This window comes from Carassius gibelio, chromosome B5 (assembly GCF_023724105.1).
Source record: "Carassius gibelio isolate Cgi1373 ecotype wild population from Czech Republic chromosome B5, carGib1.2-hapl.c, whole genome shotgun sequence".
In the NCBI taxonomy this organism is placed as follows: domain Eukaryota; kingdom Metazoa; phylum Chordata; class Actinopteri; order Cypriniformes; family Cyprinidae; genus Carassius; species Carassius gibelio.
The window spans coordinates 38727929-38752634 of record NC_068400.1 but is presented as its reverse complement, the minus strand read 5'-3'; the positions used below and the strand labels follow the sequence as shown (position 1 = coordinate 38752634).

The window sequence follows — 24706 nt, the reverse complement described above, 5'->3', positions numbered from 1 at the left end:
CCCTCTCTCTCTCCCCAGCGTTCAGTATTGTTTACTCCTCATAAGCAAGCCCTCTTTTTGCAACACTAAACGGTGCATTACAACTATCAAACAAACAAACAAATGCTCCCTGGCCCAGCGGGACAGCTGCGGTGTCTTATCACTTATCAAGAACATTAAGCAAGGATAAACATCATCCTGAACATCATCCTGAGTGACTCTCCTGCTTATTCTCTCACCTCTGTTATGCTCTTGAATAATGAATTTCGCCTGCACTTGTTCAGTGTTCAGTCATGTGTGAACACAATAGAGAGACACACAGACCTGATGCCACTGAACAGCATGCTGAAATATGGGGTTCTCTTTTTTTTTCTTCTTTTCTTTCTGAGATTTGAGGTCAGGGAAAAGGTCAAGACTAAATATGGGATCCCTGGTTTCTGTCCAGATTTTCTCAGGTCTCTATCAGTAAAAGATCAATATCACCCCTGGAGGACTGTTCAGTAGACCCATTATTTTTTAGATTATTTTGCACATGGATTTTTAATTACAATTTAAAGCCTAAATTAAAAGTCACAAATATTTTAAGCAAGATCATTGTTATAGCATACTATTAAGACTAAAAAAAGATACATATTTTTGTACAGAATGAGAATCCAAAAATAATAACCAAATTGAACAATTGTTTATTGTGAGTGGGGGAAATAGCAATATTCTTCTCTTTTCAGATTTGGACATTTACATGGGTGTTAAAAATAATAAAAATCAAAATTTTAGTCTAAGACAAGCCTTTATGGCCCTAATGCATTAGGTGAGAAGGTGTCAGGAGACAGAAAGATGTTTATGAAAGATAAATGAAGGGATGGACTTATGCACGAAAACAAAAAATGAATGAAAAAAAAAAACACATAAAAACACTTAACGTATTTGAATTTATCTTATCAAGTCCATTAAGCTGCACAGACATTCTTTTTTCATGTTCTCACGTTGTTATTCCATTGGCATTATTCATTAAATAGCAAAAAATACATATTAAATTCAAATGATGTAGACAACAAAGTGCATTTTGGCACGATCTGAAGCGAAGAAGACGTTTAACAGGCTTCTCTACAGAAATGCTTCATAAATGTTTATAGCGTGCATTTGATTGCGCTTCAGTGCGTAAGAACTGAAGATGATTTGTGTGCTACAGATTCATACACCAATGGTTCTAATAGATGCATAATAATAATAATAATAATAATAATAATAATAATAATAATAATAATAATAATAATAATAATAATAAAGTTAGCACAGTTATTAGTGTTACACTTGTTTCCGGTATTAATAATGCTATAATAATGCTATAATAATGCTATAATAATAATAATAATAATAATAATAATAATAATAATAATAATAATAGTAGTAGTAGTAGTAGTAGGCTAATAATAATAATAATAATAATCAGTCAACAACTTTTTTGCTACCACAATAAACTGAAAGGTCATTTTTGGCAATGGCCATAATCTCGACCTGAATTAGAACGTGGTCTCATCGAAAAACAGCAGCCTTTATGATCTAAGTCTAAGAAATTAATTTGAACTTAATTTGCAAATGGAGGGCAAGGAAGGAAAAAGCTCTCCTTTTTTGTTGCTGTGGAAACGACACAAGCGCAGAAAGTTTGTCGACAGTGCGCAGCGCGTTTCAGTTTGTGGGGTTAGAAAAGATGGAATTGAATTTGGAAACTTACTTTCATTCGATTTTCGAAAGTAAATATAGGATATCATTTATTACACTTCAGTTCGACCAGTGTTTTCTAGAACCATTAATGTGCCGTCGTAATGGCCATTGAGATTTGTTTTCAGAGATTCATGAAGTCGATGAAGTGCAAAAAACTGTTGTATAAGCATTGTTTGGGACCATAGAGATAGTTAAAAATGTAATGCATTCAGAGATTTAGAAATTTCAGAAAAAAGGCCGCGCAGAAGGATTCGGCGGATTTGAATGTAAGTGCAATGATGCTTGTGGAGGCGCGTGAGGAGTGCACAAGCGGGTCCAGGGCATTGGAACATTTTTTTTATAACATTATGGTCAAACTGGACAAAAACAATTACGTACATTACAGTCTTTACACATTCATGCTGCACCTGCATGACTTGAAGTAGGTGCCCTAAGGGCATTAAATAAATGGGTGCCAAATGAATTGTCTTAAAGGGATAGTTCACCCAAAAATGAAATTCTGTCATTAATTACTCGCCCTAATTTCGTTCCAAACTCATATGACCTTCGTTTATCTTCAGAATTGACTCAACCTCAGACATCATGCCCACTAACTGTTGGCTAAACATCTGATGCATGTGGGACACAAAAGTGGAAACTCTTCAGGAGTGTCGAAGTCCTCATCTTATTGGTTAAATTCTACAGGATTTCCGTGAGACGTGTGTGTCGCATTCTTTAACGTTCCTCCTGGAAACAAAGATACCTTGGTGCCAAACCCCTTCATGAAAGAAGAATGCCGCCGTGTTTACAACTGTGATGATGAGTACTTATCAAGGTCAACTTAACACTGGATTTTCAAAAGTATGTGAAATATTTAAAGCACAGAATTTTTAAAATATGTCCGACACACCAGTCTGTTATTGTGGCCTCAAAACATGACAATAAACAAAATGATCTGTGATTGGTTGTTTGAAATTTGGCCTTGGCCAATGAAAGCAGCTACGCGAGAACACAAATGTAAAAAAAAAATCTTTGGAACACAAATGTAGATATTTTTGATTAAATTCGAAAGCTCTCTGACCCTCTATAAACAGCAAGGGTCCTATATGATCAAGGCACATAAACGTTGTAAGGACATCATTAAATATGTCCATGTCACATAAGTGGTTCAGCCATAATCTTAATTTTAACTTTCTGTGCACAAAGAACGACTTTATACAAACAATTCTTCTCCTCTGCATTACCCTGGTACCTTTTTGGAGAGTATCATGATGCATCCGAGTTTGAGAACATTGGTCAAGTCATTGACCATCCTACGCACTCCGTTCTATTAAGAACTTCTAGAAAACCAAACTAGGTTAGACAAAGAGAAAGAGAGCACAAAGTTGTAACTGATACAGAACCTAAAAAACCCGAGAGCTGTTCTCCTGCACTGTAAAAAACCAACTGCACCCGCAACAGACCCAGCTAGACAGAATGCACTTGCATACAAATGGGTAAACACACACACGCACACAATTTACAGGCCTATGTCTTCTGTACAGTTCTGTCTCCCAAGATTACAGACTATTCATATGTTCTACAGGAATTAAAACTGAAGCATTTCCATTCCACTGCAGGAAAACACTCCACTCCAGTTTGCTCAGCTAAAGGCCACAATCCGTAACATTTATTAGATGATCACACATTACAGGAGAGTCTCTGTGGACACCTTCAAGCAGGTGGAAATGGTGAATAATGCAACCTTGAATGAATCATTATTTACTGTTGATATGATTTTTAAAACGAAAATGAGCTACAGTAATGTTCTAAAATGTCATCACATAGCAATGTGTAGTCAAATGTAACATGCAAGCATATATTTTTTCCAAATTGCTTTGATGAAAAACTAAAACAAAAAATGTTTTTGTAAGTCTCCCTCCAGATTCAGAAATATTTTCAGCTCATGAGAGCTATAGATGATGAACTGAAGTTCAACATTATGGCAAGGCCAAATCTAAATGAAAAGAATGACAGCGGAGATCAAGACCCAATCTCTGAAGGTGTTTATCCACTGAAAATGGACAGATGTGCCTAAGCTACATAAAAATCATCATCTGGCCACCCTTGAGGATTGTACAGGATTGTTAGGACTGTGGTTGGAGGGACACCAGGGATATTGTCCAGGGACATGGAGATTTAAAGGATGTTTAATTAAAAGGGTTTCCTCTTTAATAATCAATGAAATATTATTGGATTCAGATATGTGAAATATCAAAACATAATAATTGGATTCAGATGTCTTGATTTTTTTCTCAATATACTGTGTAGGCAGCAGATGGATCCATTGTTTCTATAAACTGGAATACACTACATAACTTTCAAAATCTGAACAGATTTGAAGAACTCAGGGCAAATATCTGGTTAAAAACTGTACAGTGTATTCAAGAGGAATGTGAACATTTGAATGCTTCATGAGTCTTACAGTCACAGTGTTTTTCCCTCTGTTTTAATGATCTAGTAACGGGAGTAATATTGTTGATTATCTTGCACTATGCTTTCATGTCTTGTTTTCTTTCATTTCCCTTTTTTCCCCTTTCCCTTCTTTCCTTTCTTGGGTTTTGTGTTGGCCTTCATGGCCTTGCGTACACAAAAGCCTCTCCAGTGGGCCTGAATGACAGTGGCAGCTTGGCTCTGGATCTCTCTTTCTCTTTCCTGTTTTTCCCTCTGCTTCTGAGCCTCCAGTCGCTCCTCCATAATCTGGGAGTACTCCAGGTCCAGAACTGCTGAATGTTCCTCCAGCGCTGTGAGCTCTGCCATGTCTGCTTCATACATGCGTGTCATTTCCTCCAAATCTGTCTGGACAAACATATAGATAGGCATACAAAATCAAATGCACAAGTGCATAAAAACAACAACATTTACATTTTTATATGCTTTTACATTCAAGAAACATTTCACATTATTATTATTTTTTGTGGAATCTATCCTATTTTGTTTTAGGATTCATCAATGAGAACAGCATTTATTTGATTATTTTTGTAACAATATCTTTGCTGTCACTTTTGTTCCGCTGAGTGCTGAGTAAAAGTTTATCTAGTAAAAGAAACATTATCTTAAAAAAATCATCCTGAGCTCAAATGTTTGAATGGTATCTGCAAATACACCTGAAAATGAAACTGAATCAACATAAGTACGTATCAGATTAATGTCTACCTGTTTCTCTCCAATTTCAGTATCATATTTCTGGATCCAGTTCTCAATCTCTGTTTCCTCCTTGTATTTTTTCTGCAAATCAAAACCAGCATCATTTACAAAAAAATAACTATACCCACACACACTATTTAACTGGATTATACTTAACCTTTCGTAGTGCCAGTTCTCTCTCTCTGTCGTCTGCAGTCACATTATTGAGCTGAGCTCTCAGTTGACTGGCCTCCTGCTGCAAACGACTTCTCTTCCCCTCTGAAGTTTTTGTATCTGATTGGCTCTGTTTCTCAGCATCCTGATGTGTTCGGGCGATGAATTCCTCCAAACCTTTCTCCATCTGATGCAGTGAGTTTCTCAGCTGGTGCACTTTATTATTCAATGTGGATATCTAAATAGAAGTAAGAGTCAGAGAAAGAATGAAAGCATAGAGAGACAACTCATTCATTTTGTCAACTTTATAAAAATGTTTGTTCATTATCATCCTGCTGACCTCTGTATCCTTGTCTTTTATTGCACTGGCAACCTCTTTTTCCAGTGAGTCTATCAGCTTCTGGTTGGCAGAGTGACGCTGACTGACTTCAAGCATCATCTCTCTGCGTTCTCTCTCCTCTGCAGGTGTAGTGAGAAGCCTCTCCAAAACAATCTCTCTCAAATCACACAGGCCATCTTTCAGTTTCTGAGTCTCCGTCTCTCCCCCTGTGTTGGGTTCTATGCCTTTTAGCACCTCCCTTGTGGTAGGAGTTGCCCTAAGCAGCCGTATAATGTTATGAAAGGAGTCCTTAAGGGCTTTTTTCGATTTGGCTAATTCTTCCTTTAGTTCACTTTTCTCAAAGCTTGCATCAAGCACCATAGCTTTGTACTTTTCCCCAAGCCTGTGATGCTCTTTCAGGGAATGGACCACCTCTTCTCCAAGACTCTGGGAAAGTGCTTCTGGAGAGCTCAGCAAAGTGGGTAGAAGAGAAACTATCTCCATCTGACGGATGCTCTCATTTAGTACCCCAAATATAAGCTTTGCTTCCAGAGATGAGAGTGTCTTCCTGGAGGGGTTGATGGTCTTCAAGTAGTCTGCTTTAGTTTTGTTTGTAAGGGTGGCTGCATCTGATAGTCTTTCTTCATGAGGGTGGGCGTCTGATTTGGAGCCCATCATTAGAGGTTTCTATGATTGTGAGAGAGAAAAGTATTCAGACTTCAAATAATTTTTAAAACAATGAAGAGGTGAAAATGTATTTGAAAGACATAATATTATTTAAATACAGAAGGGATGATGAGATATAAGATAAGTTACTTAAAATACATTAAAATGCAATTCATACAAAACAAATCTAATTCCTTGTTTATTTTAAATTAACATTTTACACGACTTAAAAAAGATCTTTTTAGGGAATTGTGACTTTTTTTCTTTGAAAAATTACATGTGTTTTAAAACAGATTTTTAAAAAGATTTCTCGATTTTATCGCATCGGTCATTTCTATTTCTATTCATATTCATTACTGACAAAGAATTACTTTGCGCTCAACAGCTTGTCTAAATAATATTGTCTAAATTGTATAAATAATCCATAAACAATAATAATTTTGCTCTCCCTTAATATATTGTACATTACCGTGTTTTTATTCATGTTTGTAGAAACCTGCATCATGTAAACACACTCTGATGTTATGTTTACCAGTTGCTGTGACAACTGCTGTCATGACATTCTGATCCCAGCGACTTCCCACTCTAGCAACAAACAAAATAAGAAATGTCCTCCATGATTTACTTACACATGTATATAGACACACTTTCCCTGTATGTATTTCATAAACCTCATATTATCTTTAAACGTCTTAATATGTTTGGCATGAGACAAATTTTCACTCTGTGGCTTTTATTATGACACTTCATCTGTTCTACACACTGTCGTAAAAAGACGTAACTTCAAACCCTCCTGCTTGACGGCGGCGGTTCTTTTATTTATGTTACAAACTCGTTTCAATCGTGTTTTTTTTCTGCATTCGAAAGTTAAATATTCTTTTAATTAGTTGGAATTATGCGATATTCTTTGCGCTTGCGTTGGTATTTTAATAACGCGCGAAGATAGTGACGTGACTTAAACAGATAGACGTTTTACTAAGATGCCTTCAAAGTAAGTTAGATTGTAAAGATTATCATCACATCACTGTTCATCACATATGCGGAATGATATCTAAACGTACATTTGTAATCTATATTATTTTCACTAACATTTATATCTATAATAAAACGTCAACAATAAAAGCAGCTAGCTAGTTTATCTGATTGTCTTAAAACTCCATAGATATCGCTATTATTGTTTTTTGTTTACAGCTGTTAGCTTGTTCTCCGTCAAGCGGAAGCGATGACACCTGTTTTCCGGGTTTTGTCAGGTGACGTTCGACATATTACGTTACACTATTATGATTCTTTTAACTTACACCGTCAGAGTTGATTTCAAGCATATTTTAGCATAAACTCGCTCAGATTGGTGTCCGGGGACAGTAAATCGGTTTCTGTAACTCGTGTCGTGTGTTCAGTGTTAAAGTTTTTCTGTAGCACCGAAAGGTCTGTTTCTTGGCCAAACAGTCTCTGTTTCTCCTGAAACTGCGGTGCACTCATCGCGGGATGGCGGAGGGGGACGACGACGTGCCGCTGATTCTGACCTGGGATGACACGAACAGCGGGCTGCTGGAGGAAGATGAGAGTGAGTCGATTGTGTTCGCGTTACTCCACACTTCTGATGTTAGGTCACCTGAGCTTCACTGCTGGCAGAGCAGGACTGCGTGCAGGCCAGGGCACATCTTTAAGGCATTGATTAGGCATTCAGCTCTCCTCCACAGATCTGTCATCCATTCTGTGTGCGTTCTGTCAGCCTCTCGAGCCTGAGCTGTCACATAATGCGAAGGACCCAAGTATAAAGATGCCATGGTGAAACATCTGTATAGCTTTAAGTTTGGCATTATAAAAACATGTTGTTTAAAATGTTAAACAATTGACTTGAATCTTTTTTTAAACACATGATTACAATTATTTTAAACGTATTAAACATAAGTTTGTTATTAGTATTTCTATTAAAATCAATAGATTAAAATAATTATTAACTTCATATTCATATTTATCTATCTCTATCTATCGAGCTGTGTGTATATATATATATATATAGATATAGATATATAGATATAGATATGTGTGTGTGTGTGTGTCTATCTGTCTATCTATCTATATATATATATATATATATATATATATATATATATATATATATATGTGTGTGTGTGTGTGTGTGTGTATATATATATATATATATACAGGAGAGTTCCTTATGGTCTCCAAGGCTGAAATTTATTTGATCAAAAATACAGGAAAAATTTATTATTGTGAAATATTATTATGATGTAAAATAACGTTTTTCTATTTTAATAAACATTAAGGGGCAGTCGTGGCCTAATGGATAGAGAGTCGGACTTGTAACCCCAAGGTTGTGGGTTTGAGTCTCAGGTCCAGCAGGGATTGTAGGTTGGGGAGGAGTGAATAACCAGCTTTCTCTACCCTCAATACTAGACTGAGGTGAGACCTTTGAGCAAGGCACTGTATCCCCTCTGATGCCCGGGTCCACAGCAATATAGCTGTCCACTGTCCTGGGTGGGTGTTCAAGGTGTGTGTGGTTTCACTACTGTGCGTGTACACTTGGAGGGGTGTAAAAAGCAGAGCAAAAATATCGGGTATGTGTCTCCATACTTGGTCACATGTCACTTCACCTTCACTTTCACTTCACTTCAAATTAAAATCAAATTAATTCCTGTGATGTAAAGCTGAATTTTCAGCATCATTACTCCAATCTTCAGTGTCACATGATCCTTCAGAAATCGTTCTAAAATGCTGATGTATTATCAGTATAGGAAACTGTTGTGCTGCTTGATATTTTTTTGGAACCTGTGACAATTTTTTTCTGGATTCTTTGATGAATAAAAATAAAAGAAAAGCATTTATTTAAAATAGAAATCTTTTCTAACAATAAACACTACAGTTCACAATTTATACTGGAGTAATGGGTGATGGAAATTCAGCTTTGTGTCACAGAATTAAATGACATTTTAAAAGATAAACCATTATTTTATATTGTAATAACATTTAGCAAGAATACTGTATTTTTTCTGTATTTTTGATCAAATAAATGCAGCCTTGATGAGCAAAGCCATCAAAACACTTCTCATTTAGTGGTACAGTATTGCATGATTTGTAGACTATACTATATTTAATAGTCTACACTTTGCCAGAACATTTGCAGTTAGTTTTTAAAAGGTAACATGACATTCTTAAGGACTTGCTTAAGCTTACATTTCTTTTCAGGAGCACTAGTACTCCTACTTAAAACATTTTTTTTAACACATTTTAATTAAATTCAACAAAAATAAGATACAATCACGAAGAATAAGTTACCATGCAAAGTAAACATCAACAATTCATCTTTGCATGGCACAAAAGACCTTTTGACCACACTCAGAGGTGACATTAATGCAATATGTCATATAATGTTTTTAAATATAAAGTTTTGAATATAGAATTGTTAAAGATTTAAATGACTCAATTTATGGTTTAAAAATGAAACTGAAACTGCAAGCAGGTGGCAGCAAGTCAAAGTCTTGGTTACTGATTCATTTATTCAATCTATTTGTTCAAATGGCTGATTCATTTATGAACGAAGCAAGTGACTCTCTTTATGAATGGGTCATTGAATCATTAACTCACTAGATTTGTTCAAAAAAGCAGATTCATTCATAAACGAAACACCTCTGTGTTTGAATGGAGATGCTCAGCTGTGTATTTGTTTGGAATTATTTTTGTTGACAACAGAGCACAATCAGACAACAGTGTTCCTAAAATCTAAGTCACTTTAATATTAACGTTTGTATAAAATCAAAAATGTATAAAACTGTTGACATCGTCTCTACACTTTGTAATAATGAATGACAAACTGCAGTCTGAGGAGCAGGAAGTGCACTTATAGAGAAACATTTCTATAGGCTGTAGTCTGTAGGTATTTTGGCAAAAGACCGACATTGCACAGCTAACCACATTCCTCTGCGTTATTAGTCTACATTACATTAGACGTTGGTTTACATTGTTCTACATTTTATATACAGAACTGGGATCACTCTCTTGAAGTTCTCTGGTGTCCTCCAGTTGAAAACCTCTGCTGTCGGGTATCGATTCATTAAATAGTCATAGTGTTTCAGGAATGTTGATGATTAGATTTTGCCAAGATACTACAAGCCCTGATCGACATGAAACCTGATCTATAACCCTCATTCTCCTTGAGTGAGATCACAGACATGCATCATGTGACAGTGGGAAGGCAAGAAGGCCATTTAAATAGTGTGAGTTCCAAGCACTGACTCTAGAGGGCTCTGCAGTCAAGCCTTTCCATCAATGTTCACTGCGTTGTTGACATTGCTAATGCACTAGGAGATGCTTTGTAGGCCTTCTGCATAAGCAGAATTGATAGTTTAAGTGGAGCAGGGCTGTTTTTCCCCACACTGCTTTATGAAAGCTTTTGTCATTTTGATAATTGAGAAAAATGTGGAAATGGATCTAATCCAGAGGGATTGTTGAGAGTGAGTTTAATTTCATTAGTGTGTTATAATGAACAGTGATGTCAGTACTGGAGTTTGAAGTTTATGATGCTCAGCTGTGTTCACTGCGGCTGTCGTCGGTGGCGGATCATTTTATTGAGGGTGCTAGATTTAATAATGATGTCATCAAATAAAATATCTTCGTTTGATTACTTTTGAAAATGATGATTCCACCTACAACACATTGTAAAAGAGAACTTATTTTTTATGTAGAAAAAGTCAGTTGGATGTGTGGTTGAAAATATTGACAATTTTCTTGATGTTATTTATTAAGCATAATTATTTTTTATACCTTTTTGACAGTCTAGATTTGACTTGGAAATGAACAAGTGATCTAGCCTAGTTATATAAGATTTACAGATATCTTCTGTTTTTAGTAAAAGGCCTCTTTTTACAGCTGAGTTAAGGCTGCTCTGTGCCTGCCAAAAATTCTTGCTGCTAGTATCAAAATTATACTCCTCTTCTGAGCAGCAAAAAACTGTGTAAAGGTAAATGGCACATTAGAAGTGCGTCTATACCACCTCTGCAGTGTAAATTTAATGACACAAAATCTACATACGGTGTCATTTGTAGATAGCTCATTTGAGAGACTTTTGGAATCACTGAGGGGATGCTGCACCCTAGTGCTATTTTGTGGTATTGTATGTTGCTGAAAATAATATTAACACCCATCATATGACTCAACAACCAATAGGCCTATACTATTTCTTCCAGGTCAGTTTTTGGGGAGGACACTATGTAGTACTGTCACTTTAAGAGTGAAGTTTCCCAACCCCAATGATCATGTGTTTAAGTGTCCAATACTGTAGCATACCAGTCTTTGTACCACACACACGGACACAGTTAAAATGCTGTGTCAGCCTTATAACAGATACAGCGCTGTTTGTGGCCCCCGTCCTCTCCCATGCTGCATGCACGCAGTCTGTGGCCTTGTGTCAAAACTGTTTGGTTGTGATGAGAGCTGGATGTTTGAATATTTGGAGCACCTGGGTGTAAACTGTGGCACACTTTTTGTGATTTTGCATATTTGTTTAGTTAGCCAAGAAGATTCTTCATGGGGAAAAAAAGGATGTTGGTTCTAGTACAGCTGTCTCTTAATTTTAGAAGAAAGAAGCTGACGTGAATATCAGATGCTCTCGCTTCCTCATTTTGCCTCAAGCTGCTGTCTCAAAAAGTTATTTTGTTGTCATGGTGATGATTGTTTGGACGTTTTAAAAGCTGTGCTTTTAGAAAGAACCAGGACCCATCTCTGATCGTCAGTCTGGTTTAGTTTGTTTGTGTTTGAAGGAAATCTGGATTTCAGTGGAACTGGATCTGAAAAGAAAATCAGTGCTGTCTGTGTTGTTCACTCTTGCTCTGCCAGGAACCTATTGATTGGACAGAGCAAAATCAACACTGTTGTTGTCATGTGTGTATTCACTGAGAGCTGTTTACAGACAGCTGTGAGTCAATGAAACTCAATGAAGTAACTCATTCAGTCTGTTTGTGTTTGGGCAAACTAAAAGCTTTTAGCTGTTTGGGATTTAATTAATGCTGGTAATAAATTGCCAGACTGTTTCCTGACAGATCGTTTAAAAGTGAGTCATATTTATTGCTTAGAATAAAGCAATGGTAAGTATAGATTAGAAAAAATGAATTGAAACTTTTTAGTTCCCAAATGAATCTCTCAGCGTGGTTGTTCAGCAGTGCCGTCCATCTCCAAGGCTAGCTGTGTTTTTGAGCTTGAAGAAAGAAAGGGACTAAAATTGATCCGATATAGCACAGGAAACAAAAGATAAGGAAGAAGGGAGGCTGTGACCAAGAGATTGATGTGGTGGCTGGAAATGGGACTGGTGTCAGAGGAAGCAGCTCCGAGTCCGAGGATCGACAATGCGCTTTGAACTGATGCTTGAGAAACTCCTCTGGGCAATCTTTTAGACAAACTGTGATCTCTGAACCATCAGCGGTTTTTACCGCTCACACATCTTCTGGAAAAGAGAGAGAGGAAAAGTCTAGGGTGCAATCCTTATGGAACTATTTGGAATTCAGCGATGAAATGTTTGGAATAATCAGTGCAGTGTTTTGGAAACCAGCTTTGAGTTAGCCTGGAGTGCATTTAAATTTATTCATATTTTATTAATATTATTTTTCTTCATTGTTTGATTCTTTGAAGCAGTTTTCAATTTTTATGAATGTTGTTGTTGTCACTGAAAGCAGCCCTGATTTAACTGGACACTATAATCTTAATGTTGTCTAATCAACTTTCCCACATTCTTGCCAACAAAAGACATATTGTTAAATTTTTTCTTTTGTTACATTTAACTTAGAAACACATTATTACCAGATGTTTTTTTGTTTTTCTTTAGAAATGTTACAATTGTAGACTCTTAAAGGAGCTGTGGCCCTATTTGAGTCACAGTTGTTGTTTTTTGAAAACCGTGTCAACTTTTGAGGAATTGTGAACATCACCACAGGATTCTGTTCTGCTTTCGGACAGCTGGCCACAGCAGCTGCAGCTGGCACAATGAAACTTGCATGTGCGAGTGCATTGTTGATAATTTACCCTTGCAGTGCTAAAAACTGCTCGACCAGTGACATGCTCTCTGTCTGACTACTGGGACGTGGGGCTGATCACAGGGGCTGCCATGGAAAACAGTAGTACATTTGACAACATGACTGGACTGACACATGATCGGCCAGTGCAAACGTCCTCATTCTGCCAGCAGGTTGCGTCCGTCGGTATGTTATTTAAAAGCGGTATATAAAATCAACTAGCTCGAGTACTGCTGTATCTGAATGTGAATGCATAATTTATAGTGTTAAATCATTATTTAATACTTTTTTTTTTCTTCTTTCCACAGATGCGGCAGGAAATTATGATGTTGTGAATAATGTTGTCATTCCGACCCCAGGGGCACCAGACCCCAGGGCCCAGAATTCTTTGCGGCAGAGTTGGGAAATGAACTACCAGGAAGCAGCAATATACCTGCAGGTCACCTTATGAACCTTCTGACGCTCAGTGAAGCAGTAAAATTGATGCAGATGATCACAAACAAACATTCAGGGCTAATGATAATTCTCCCTTGCCAATTTGTCTGTGTTTGTCTTCAGGAGGGAGAGAATAACGACAAGTTTTTCACTCATCCACGAAATGCCCAAGCGCTCAGTGCCTACCTGTTTGCTCACAATCACCTTTTCTATGTGATGGAGCTGCTGACTGCGGTGTTACTCATGCTTCTGTCCCTCTCAGAGGCCCCTGCCGTCCCCTTTCTCCGCTTGGACGTCTATGTATGTGACTTCTACTTCACTATGTGCAATGCATACACAACTTTTTTTTTTTTTTTTTTTTTTTTTATAAATAATTTTTTTTTATTCAGCAAGGATGCCTTACATTGTTTTAATGTGACAGTTAAGATTTTTACACTGTTACAAAAAAGTCTTTCAAATACATGATTTTCTATTTATCCAAAAAGTCACGATTTTTACAAAAATATACATTTAGTAAAATGATTCCTGAAGTATCATGTGACACAAAATGGAGTATCATTGCCATCACAATGATAACTTGCATTTTAAATGATATTAAAATAGCAAACAGTTATTTTAAATTGCAATAAAAATTCACAATATTATTGTTATATAGCTATATTTTTGATCTAATAAAATGCAGCATTGGTGAGTATAAGAAACTGCATTTGAACACATTTTTTTAAAAACCTCACCGACCCCAAACTTTGTAAATGATAGTGTATGTATGTGTGTACGCTTAAGTGTATATGTAAAGCTTACAATTATAAGAACAAGAGTATATACTAGTGTACAAACACTTTAAGGTGTATATTTTCATTTCTGTCAGGTTCATGCGTCACTGGAGTTATTGGCATTAGCAACGGTGGCCTTTGAGTTGTGCATGAAGCTCCGATGGCTTGGCTTTCACACCTTTATACGTCATAAGAGGACCATGGTAAAGGTGTGTACATTTTTGTAATACACCGCCTCAACAGTGGTTGATATCTTTTTCTTTTTTTTGTGTCTCAGCTGAAGAATCCTTTTATCCTCTCAAATGATTTTTGTGCATTTCAGGCAAGTGTCCTGTTTATTCAATTCATTGAGGCAATTGTGGTCCTAGTCCGGCAGACATCTCACCTTCGTGTGACAAGAGCCCTGCGGCCAATCTTTCTGGTGGACTGCCGTTACTGTGGAGCTGTTCGCAGGCATGCTAACTTCGAAATTCATAATAACTTTTTAAAATCATTCAGTGACTGTAAATATTTGTAATTATTACCACTACTACTCACATCATTTTTCAGTTAAAAGTTTTGAGATCTCATATATGCAACAAGCCACTCGAGGACTTTGTTTTACAGTGATTTTACACAAAACTAAGTGCTAAAAGTTCATGTAACAATGGATAAATGATTGTAAAGCATGTCCTTGACTGGATACAATGTGATGTTCTGATGCTGTATCTGTTTCTGTCCTCCCTCAGAAACCTGAGGCAGATATTTCAGTCTCTTCCTCCCTTCATTGATATTCTTCTGCTGCTGCTTTTCTTCATGGTCATCTTTGCCATCCTAGGATTCTGTTTGTTCTCAGCCAACACAGCCGACCCTGTTAGTACTTCGATCACACACTCACCTTTGTGTTCTCTGCCTTATTGTCTCTCTCTCATACACACACACACACACACACACACACACACACACAAACTCATAGATTCTTTTCTTTCTCTCCACAGTATTTTAGCACACTGGAGAACAGCATTGTTAGTCTGTTTGTCCTTGTGACCACTGCAAAGTAAGTGTGTACTCTCGCTGTGGTGCATACATCCTATTTAACATTGCATGGCTCTGAGCCTCAGTGTTTCATGTCTTCCTGTAACCGCAGTAGTAATCCAGATGTTATCAGTTCAAACTCCTCGAGGGGGAACTGGAGAATTTCTCTTATCCTTTATTATCATTATGTCCTCCAGCAAAGAACTTAACCCCAGGACACTATAATCAGACTGCCCCTGTTAAAAATGTAATGTCACTTTGAATTAAAAAAGTGTCTACTAAATGATTAATAATGAAGTAACCTCAGAATCTTTCTTCTTCACTAGTTTTCCAGATGTGATGATGCCAGCGTATTCAAAGAATCGTTGGTCGTGCATTTTCTTCATTGTGTATCTGTCCATCGAGCTCTACTTCATCATGAATCTGGTCAGCATTAATAAACATTAAATCTGTTTTCATTTGAAAGGATTTATGGTGCATTAAAGTTTAATTTTGTAAGCATTATCTGTTGGTGCAGCGTGTCTTCGAGTTTGCTCTTAATTTTTGCTTCACAGCTCCTGGCAGTTGTTTTTGACACCTTTAATGGAGTCGAGAAGATGAAATTCAAGTCTCTTCTTCTACACAAGCGATCGGCCGTAGAGCACGCATTCCAGCTGCTGGTTGGTCGGCAGGTGAGGTTTACAGATCACACTCTTTCAGGACTTAACCCCGAAAGCCTTGTGCATTTAATGTGAGTGTGATACATTTATTTAGAGGCCAGATGGAGTGTGTTTAAAACAGTTTGACGGACTGATGCGATTCTATCGCCCACGAATGACAGCACGAGATCGTTTCCTCACTTTCAAGGCCCTCAACCGTTCAGGAGCAACCATGCTGAGGTACACACATGCACGCATATGTGCTCACGTCCTTTTGATTATTTCAGCAGATGATGAGGTCTTAAGGTGTATTTTTACTTGTGTTTTAGTCTCCAGGACTTTTATAAGCTTTACGAAGTGATCGGGCTCAAATGGAAGGTCAGATTTCACACACTGTCACATGATTATACTCCCTGGGTGTTTGTGAAACCCTCTTGAGCCAGAACATCTGGTGTGTGTGTGTGTGTTGCAGGCTCGACGGAGTGGGGAGCACTGGTTTGATGATCTTCCTCGTACTGCATTTCTCATCCTCAAAGGTCTTTATCTTTGTCACGTTGATTTGATTTGTATTAGATACAGAATTTTACAATTTAATGATTTGCTCGCAATGACCAGGTACATTCAAGATTAGTTGGGATTAAATAATACTCCCTTTGTATGATCATTATTCTTTTTTTAACAGGAATCAATTTACTTGTGAAATCCAAAGCTTTCCAATATGCAATGTGTAAGTTCAAATCTTTAAGTAACTTCTTGTATTAACCCTTTAGACATTAACATGCAATACCTGATCAATAAAATATGCTCATTGGAACCCATTAGCTTGTAGCTTTCAGTACTCTTATTATAGTTATTACATACTGTACTGTAAAATAGAGTAATATTGTGTAAATATTAACTGTTAACATGATTACAAATAACTGTTTTCTATTTAATGTAATTTATTTTCAGCAACCATTTCTCCAGTCTTCAGTGTCACATGATCCTTCAGAAATCATTCCAATATGCTGATTTGTTGCTAAAACAAAATTTTTTTATTAGTATCAATGTCTGAAAACAGTTGTGCTGCTGAATTTTTGCAGTGCATGATATAGTTTTCTGATACTTGATAAGCAGCATTTACTTTATAAACGATTTAGTTTTTACTTTTTCTTTTGAAAAAAAAAAAAAAAAAAAATATATATATATATATATATATATATATATATATATATATATATATATATATATATATATATATATATATATATATATATATATATAATTTATTATTATTTATTATTATTATTTTTTTTTTTTTCTTCAAAAATCTAACTGACTCCAAACATTTAAACTCAAGTGTACTGCACTTACAATGTATAAATCCCATCATTTCTAATAATTTGAACTATTTTTCATGATTGACCTGTTGCAGATCTGGTAGTAGCAATTAATGGCATCTGGATCCTGGTGGAGACAAACATGTTAAATGGTAAGATCATCTTGAGTAACGGAACAGTAGGGCATGTGCTGCAGCTGTGTTGCCGTTCCAGATAATTCTTTGAATTCACCATTCAGAAACGCTTGTAAACACAGGAAACGGCGAAATAGCTGTTTTCTCTGTGGGAACCCAGTTGAATTTGGCTCTCAAGCAGCTCTTCTCTTCTCTTCTCACAGATGGCGTCGCATGGACTCATGTTGTCCCATGGAGTTACATTATTTTCCTCACAAGTAGGTGGAAATTGTTTAAAATTAAATCACGAGTAAATCTGGATGTAGACGTTTCAATTAAAATGGGTTTCATTTAAATGTTAAACTTTATATTTTTCGCCTCCTGATGTGTCTGTGGAATGAAGTTTATGGAGTTGAGGTCTTGTTGAAGATCACAGGCCTTGGTCCTTTGAAATATTTCAGCTCAGGGTGGAACCTGTAGGTACACACACATACATTCATACAAATACACACACGTACACACTGCATCACCTCTGAGTGTGTGTTTCTATTTCCAGCTTTGATTTCTCAGTAACAGTCTTTGCCTTTCTGGGATTAATTGCTTTGGCCTTTGACATGGAGCCGTTCTACTTCATCGTGGTGTTGAGACCTTTTCAGCTCCTCCGGTATGTGTGCATACTATTCGTGTGTGTGTTTTGATGAAATTGTTTTTGCATATAGTTGTACTCATTCATTTACAACCTTTTTCTTTTTTCTAAATGCTCATTTTTCTCCCATAAGTGTGTGTGTGTATATCACTTGAATTGTTATGCTGGTAATTAAATGTGCATGTATTACATTTAAAAACAATCAATTTTAGAAAAACACAAAATAGAAGCATTTTGGCCAGAGAGGGCTCAGAGCAGGTAGATAAAGTCTGCAGTGTAATCATTTTTTAAGCTGTATGTCTTTGTTTCTTAATATTAACTTTGTAATCTTTTTTCAGCGGTCATAGCTATAGATATATACAGATATGTTCCTTTCTTAACTTTTTTTCCCCCTATTTCTTGTCAAGTTTGTTTAAAATTAAACAGCGCTATCGGAACGTTTTGGACACAATGTTTGAACTCTTCCCGCGCATGGCCAGGTACAGAAATAATAATCCATTTCAGCTCATTACTCGCAGATGAAGGCCCCTCTCTCACAACCCTCTCTCTCTCTGTCTCTGTAGTCTAGGACTGACTCTGATCATCTTCTATTATTCTTTTGCCATCGTTGGAATGGAGTTTTTTGCTGATGTTGTTTATCCAAACTGCTGCAAGTAAGTTCCTATAATCACCATAAATGCATTTCTTGTTTTACAAAAATCAATACAGGCTGAATATCACCATAAACTTTAACACTCTATGCCTATTAACTCACCCTCATGTACACGTGGTCTTCTATGCAAAACAAAAGAAGCAATTCTGAAGAATCTTTATAAAACTTAGTGAACAGTACATATCATGCTGTAAAAAAAGACAAAATCGCTATAAATGATTTTCAGTGAATAATGTATTTTGGTGTGTGTGTGTTTGTCTCTCAAAGCACTAGCACTGTTGCTGATTCGTATCGCCAGATAAATGTGACTATTGGCAACCGGACCATTCTAGACGAGGGATATTACTATCTCAATAACTTCAATAACATCCTAAGCAGCTTTGGTATGTGCACACACACTCACAGATACACACTCTTCTCATGTCAGTATAAAGCTTTTGTAATTTTTTTCTCTGCCTTTCAGTCACTCTTTTTGAGCTAACAGTGGTGAACAACTGGTACATCACTATGGTGAGTGTAAATAAAAGAACACATGCGCATCTGCTCAGTCAAAAAGTTTCCTCAGTAAAATGTTTGTATTTTTTTGGTTAGTGTGAGGCTGTGCTGCCCCCTGCTGTTTACTGGAATTAAATGTCAGCAGGCTGTTGTGTTTCTGAAATGTTTGTTTGTAGCGGAAACCTATGGATCCTGTCGTCTGTCTGTCATTTGTCCGAGTTATTGATGCCTTTGATCGCTGTTTTCGCAGGAAGGTGTGACGTCACAAACTACTCACTGGAGTCGCCTTTATTTCATGACCTTTTACATTGTCACCATGGTAAGGGATTGTAAATGCTGGTTGTGTATGTGTGTGTTAAATAAATCTAAATTGTTGTCATTTGAACAAAAATTAATAACTTAAACTTTAGAATTAGAATTGTTGTCTTGTTCAGGAATAACTAGTATTACTACCTGGAAATTCTAACAACAAACAACAAACAAAAAAGACTGATTTTTAAAAAAAAAAAGTAAAATAAACCTAAATAACTTTAATCTTAATTAATTAAAATGTATAAAAAATTTAATAAAATAGCTTAATTAAAAATTAAAGCTCAAATTAAAACGAAAATAATAAAAGCTCATTAAAAATGTATAGAAGCTATAATTGCATATTAATAATAATAATAAAACACTGAAGGGAAATAATGTGGATATGATTTGTTTTTATTTGAAATTTATAAGGTTCAGTTTAACCAGTCAACATTTCATTTTTATAAACTTTTATGTTATGTTTAAATCATTTAATGTTGAAACTATTGAACATCCCACTGCTGTCAGCTGCCCATTTATATGCGTGTTATAAATCTAATTTCTTGATATTTTCTCACAGCCCGGTGTTATTTTGAGTGTTCATGTCTCTATGTGTGATGCAGGTTGTGATGACGATAATCGTGGCCTTCATACTAGACGCATTTGTCTTCAGGATGAACTACAGTCGCAAGAACAGGGAGCCGCTGGATGACCCAGAAGGTTCTAAATGTTTAGAGTCCCGTTTAGCTGATAACATGTTTAATAAAATGGGTATGACTGAGATATCTAAGACTAGATTGTGTGTGTGTGTGTGTTATAGATGAAAAGGGGATTGTCTTTGAGACAGAGGTGTCTCAGACTGAAGCTCTGCAGACTCTGGACTTGTATAAACACACACTGGGCGTCACCAACCTGAGCTCACTGCAGGACATGTGTGTGGCTCTGGAGCGGAGCGGGGTAAGCACATGCGTACATGCACACAATTTGAGTTCATAGCATCTAATTTGTGTTTCTTTGTTAGATGATTGAACTGTAATGAATCATATTTGTCATTGCTCACAGCATTCCTCATTAGTATTTCTGGGTCGAAGGTCACGTACAAAGAGTGACCTCAGCATGAAGATGTACGAGGAGGAAATTCAGGTAGGATAGAAACAGGGTTATTATAGGATTCTAAAACTGAAACTAAAATAAAACCATTAAAAACATTTTGTTACTAAAGAAAACCCCTAAAAACTGTGGTGTATATATACACACCACATGTCTGAATTAACATGAATGTAACATTGTTTTCATTAAAATTGATGTGATAGCCAGATTAATTTGAACCTTTATTTACTGAATTTTAAGTAAAGCCTTCATAAATGTCACTTTTTTTGGATCAGATAATTAAATCATGAAAGTCTGAAAAGGTAATATATAATACAGCTGTTTATACAAGCGCGTGCTCAAGTGGAAACTTGGAAAGTTTAGCGAAAGAAAAAATAAATGCTACCTAAAGTTATTTCAATGATATCATGTTCTGTTTTAGAAAGTTATAGTGTGACATATTTGGCTTCATATTCCCCCCTTTTAATACAAGAATTTCCAGATAGGCAGTGGTATGTTTGTGTAGTGATTGTTTCTTTTTGTCTGCAGGAATGGTACGAGGAATATTCCAGAACAAACCTCCAGCCAGATGAGACATCCCACAGAGAACTGGACAGCCCTGAAGTCAGTGCTGCGAACAGCATTAATTAACTCGCACACTCCGAATACTGCAACAGTGTTAACTAACACACTCACTCGTACCTCTGAGGGACCTTAGAAACATCTTCCTCGCATCGATGGAGAGCACAGGGGTTCCCCATGACCACTACATTCTCCCTCCATCCACATGGAGACCCACAGAGCTCACTTAAAGCCTTACTTCCCAAAAAACCTTAAGGTACCGTGGCCAATCAGGGAAGCTTGCAGACCAATCATGTGACAAGCACAAGGTCCGGGAACCTTTTTCTTCCATGAAATGCACCTCATGACATTTGCCTTGATTCATGATTCAGACTCTATCATGGATTTGTCAAACGGAGAACGGCGATTGAATGTTTCTGTGGGAGATGAATCAGAACTGAATGTGAGGATTTTAGCACTAAGTGACTCGTGTGTCTCTTTCTCCACAGTCCGTGGTATTGCTTAACCAACAGATAATATATTATAGTAATAAACTAATATTGTTTTTAAACTAAAGCTGCTTTTTGCTGGAACCTTTGGACCTATAGAGAGGCTTATTTTTTCATTATATATAAATATATATATATATATAAATGCAGATTAAACGTATGTCAGATGCAGTTGAGAGGCAAGTATTTAAAAATCTGTTTTAATACATCCACTGATTTACTCAACATAGGCCCGTTTCTCAGGCATATGTTCGTTTTGGATGGATGAGTGTTCGATAACCTGCCCTGGACCTTTTAGTTAGTTTAAACTTTTGTCTTGTCACATATGAAAAGTTCTTATTTTCTTTAGTTTGGAGTCAGTATTTTAGAGTATTTTGGCAGCAAGTGCAGTAATTTGATTCCACAGACTGTCTGATCCATTCAGCTTTCCAGGGTAAAAGCAGATCTTTCTCCAAACCGAATATTTCCTTTGTGTAAAACCATAGGTGAAAAATTGATTCCAATTAGCCGTGCTTATGGCTTAATGCACTGTACGTTAAAACTGTTATTTATCTACTTACATTCAGTTAAACGTCTTTCCTGTTCGCTGCACCATTTTATAATTTATTAGTCATTTTCTTGATGCTTTTTTAACAGGGTGAATGCATGCCAATCCTCATAAGTTGTTTGCTCTCATGTCTAGAGTATGTAACCTGGAGGTAATTGGGGATGTCAGTGATTTCATTCCAGTTGCTTGTTTTAGGATGTGCAACCTTGATGCTCCAAACACAAGGGAACATGATGAAACCACAGCAGCTCCTCTAATACTGTAGGGTTTACTTGTGTCTCAGTTCTCTGTTCTTTTTACTTTCTTAATGTATAATAACAGGTCTAGTAAACGATACATTTTAATGAAACTTCTTTTGGATTTTTGTTTAATAACTGTCTTTTTATGAATTATATTCTCTTTGTGTTACTGTCACCCAACTGTCGAGATTAATTCATCCAGTAATTCTTTTTTAAATTTAATTTATCCATATTTTGTGTATTGTGTATTATTATTATTATTATTTTATTTTTATGTAACGTAGCTAATGAAATCGTACCGGTCCCATTTTTGCCAAGTTGGTCAAGGTCTTGGGAATTTCACCAAATGTTTCTCCACGAGTCCACGGTTTTCCAACAGAGTTCGGCTACTTTTATATTGTTGTCGTGGTTTGATGCCCTTGTGGTTTTAGATTAGGAATCTCTTTTAGGGAGGTTTTGAATCCCCAGAAACCGATCGGGTTAGTTTTCGGCCGTAATTGGCATAGGTAATTGGGCTGGTTTGTTTTGCAGACCCACGCAGATTTCGCAACGGTTTCGATTTTGTCACACGAATTCTTCAAATATTCGACTACACATAGTGTCATAAATATATCGACAGGCATATGAAGAATGTAGCTCGACAACACAAAAATAAACACGCCTGTAAAAGTAGTCTACTTGAGACATTCATTCTCTCTCTACCTCTGACTCTATCCTAAGGCAAAGTGACAAAGTTATTTGTGTCATTTACTTTAATATTTGACTTTGACAGAACTGAGAGTTGCAGTCTTCCGCACTGTTAGACTTGCTTTTGTTTTGCTAATTTCTCTCGCAGGCATTTTGTGTGGCCGACAAACCGATTTGTGGTGTTTGTTACTGGACAGCGGGAGGCGCTACAGAGTCAGATCGTAGAGCACGAGCGTCCTGTTTAATTCAGCGGTCTCTATCTGTGTAATGCGTGCAAGGATCTTATGTTTCTTTTTTATGCTTGTCATCACATTTGAACAATTTATTCCATATTCTCTGCTGTTCCAGTGATAGTAACGTCATAATGTGTTTTCTGGAGAGGCAGTTTTAACGTGACATGACATCTGACGCTGGTTTTCTGGAGGTTGTAATATGTTCAGCTTGTGATGATATAAGACGATCAGTTGAGGGTATCAGCTATTAGAAGTGACTTCAGTTATTGTTCTAAATAACGAAAACATAATTACTTAACTCTTACGTATCCCATAGAGTCATCCATAAAATAATTTAATGTTCCTTGTTCTGATTTTGGTCATCCATAAAATAATTTAATTTTTTTTTCTGATATGTTATTTCCTTTAGTTTGATTTATCCAGTGCTTTCATCAGGGAGTGTCTGATTTATTTATTTAGATAATGTATATATTATATTTTATTTGAATAATTTAACAGTTTTTTAATTTAAAAGTTTAAAAGAAGGCACTTTTTTGTTTTATTTTTGAAAATATAGTTATTTTTCACTATAGTGTTTAAAACCATTATGAAAATTACATGCATGGAAATACTGCAGATGAATCTAAGACATGGCAAAGAATTAAAAGGTCAAATTAATTGAAAAACCTAGTCAACACTTCAGCATTTAAACTATGATTTAAATGTAAAATGTTACTTTTTTTTATTTTTTTTTACTTTATTATATAGTTATAATAACTTGTAATATGTCATTGATATGCCACAAAAATATTGAAATATTCTTTATTTTGTAGTATTTAAAATCATAGCAATAGAGAAATGCAGAGAAGCCTCTAGCCTGACTGATGAACTGCCAGTCTGAGGTAAGATTAAAAAAAAAAAATATATTTGATGTTTATGTCAGATCAAATCAACTCACATATTTGTCAAATTACCATACAAAAGTTTAATGAGTGAATTTCATGGGTGCTTGCTCCACAACAATTTGATTTATCTTTTTTGCCTACAACACAAACCCATGCCACCAAACACATTCTCACACACTAGATGAAGTCTATTATTAGTGTGTGCTTGGGGTGAGCCCTGAGCCTGGAATGGTGCTTTGTGACTCATTCTCTCTACATTGAAGCTGGTTCCTAATTTATCCCTTCAGACTCTCCCCCAAACCAACATCCTGTCCCCTCTGTGACCCTTCCTCTTCCTCCCTTCTCTCTTCCTTTCTCTCTTGAGTTCTTCTGTCAGTCACTGGGGAGAGGCGCTGATGCTATTTGGCAGGGAACAGAATGTGTTCAGGACTTTATGTCTGTCCTTTTTTTAGTAGACACATACTTGTATGAGCTGGTTTTGCTGAATCATAATATTGTGCCATGGCAGAATTTTCTAGAGGGCTTTTATGGGTCTCATATAGTGACTTAACA

The 24706-nt window shown here is 36.4% G+C and overlaps 2 protein-coding genes across 5 annotated transcripts; one reads left to right on the top strand and one right to left on the bottom strand.

Annotated features, from left to right (window-relative positions):
- Positions 1-3245: 3245 nt before the first annotated feature.
- iqcd (IQ motif containing D) lies at positions 3246-6647 on the bottom strand. Its single transcript, XM_052556133.1, has 5 exons — positions 6474-6647; positions 5360-6025; positions 5024-5257; positions 4876-4947; positions 3246-4518 (listed from the first exon to the last, which is right to left on the bottom strand). The coding sequence occupies exons 1-5, from the start codon at positions 6507-6509 to the stop codon at positions 4237-4239; spliced, it is 1290 nt and encodes a 429-aa protein (XP_052412093.1). The 5' UTR covers positions 6510-6647; the 3' UTR covers positions 3246-4236.
- A 179-nt stretch (positions 6648-6826) lies between these two features.
- Positions 6827-23649, top strand: tpcn1 (two pore segment channel 1). 4 transcript variants are annotated; one of them, XM_052556130.1, is made up of 28 exons: positions 6827-6995; positions 7196-7254; positions 7451-7568; positions 13338-13468; positions 13588-13764; positions 14333-14446; positions 14560-14690; positions 14966-15089; positions 15215-15273; positions 15578-15677; positions 15806-15922; positions 16005-16129; positions 16219-16267; positions 16362-16425; positions 16572-16616; positions 17304-17360; positions 17546-17599; positions 17725-17797; positions 17878-17985; positions 18375-18446; positions 18531-18620; positions 18887-19002; positions 19083-19129; positions 19365-19433; positions 20029-20125; positions 20226-20362; positions 20468-20548; positions 21044-23649. In XM_052556130.1, exons 3-28 carry the CDS (start codon positions 7490-7492, stop codon positions 21143-21145), a joined length of 2418 nt encoding a protein of 805 aa, XP_052412090.1. In that variant the 5' UTR covers positions 6827-6995; positions 7196-7254; positions 7451-7489; the 3' UTR covers positions 21146-23649. The 4 variants fall into 4 exon arrangements, with proteins under 4 accessions (XP_052412090.1, XP_052412089.1, XP_052412092.1 ...); XM_052556129.1 differs by having other exon boundaries at positions 7402-7568; XM_052556132.1 differs by adding an exon at positions 8296-8431 and having other exon boundaries at positions 6932-7568.
- Positions 23650-24706: the final 1057 nt, after the last annotated feature.

Coding starts and splice junctions, on each gene's coding strand:
- tpcn1 (XM_052556131.1), top strand. CDS start 13,122: ATGGAAAACAGTAGTACATTTGACAACATGACTGGACTGACACATGAT. Junction 16,268..16,361: donor TGATCGGGCTCAAATGGAAG/GTCAGATTTCAC, acceptor TGTGTGTTGCAG/GCTCGACGGAGTGGGGAGCA. Junction 16,617..17,303: donor AGCTTTCCAATATGCAATGT/GTAAGTTCAAAT, acceptor GACCTGTTGCAG/ATCTGGTAGTAGCAATTAAT.
- iqcd (XM_052556133.1), bottom strand. CDS start 6,509: ATGATGCAGGTTTCTACAAACATGAATAAAAACACG. Junction 5,258..5,359: donor TAAAAGACAAGGATACAGAG/GTCAGCAGGATG, acceptor ACTTCTATTTAG/ATATCCACATTGAATAATAA. Junction 4,948..5,023: donor GAGAACTGGCACTACGAAAG/GTTAAGTATAAT, acceptor TTTGATTTGCAG/AAAAAATACAAGGAGGAAAC.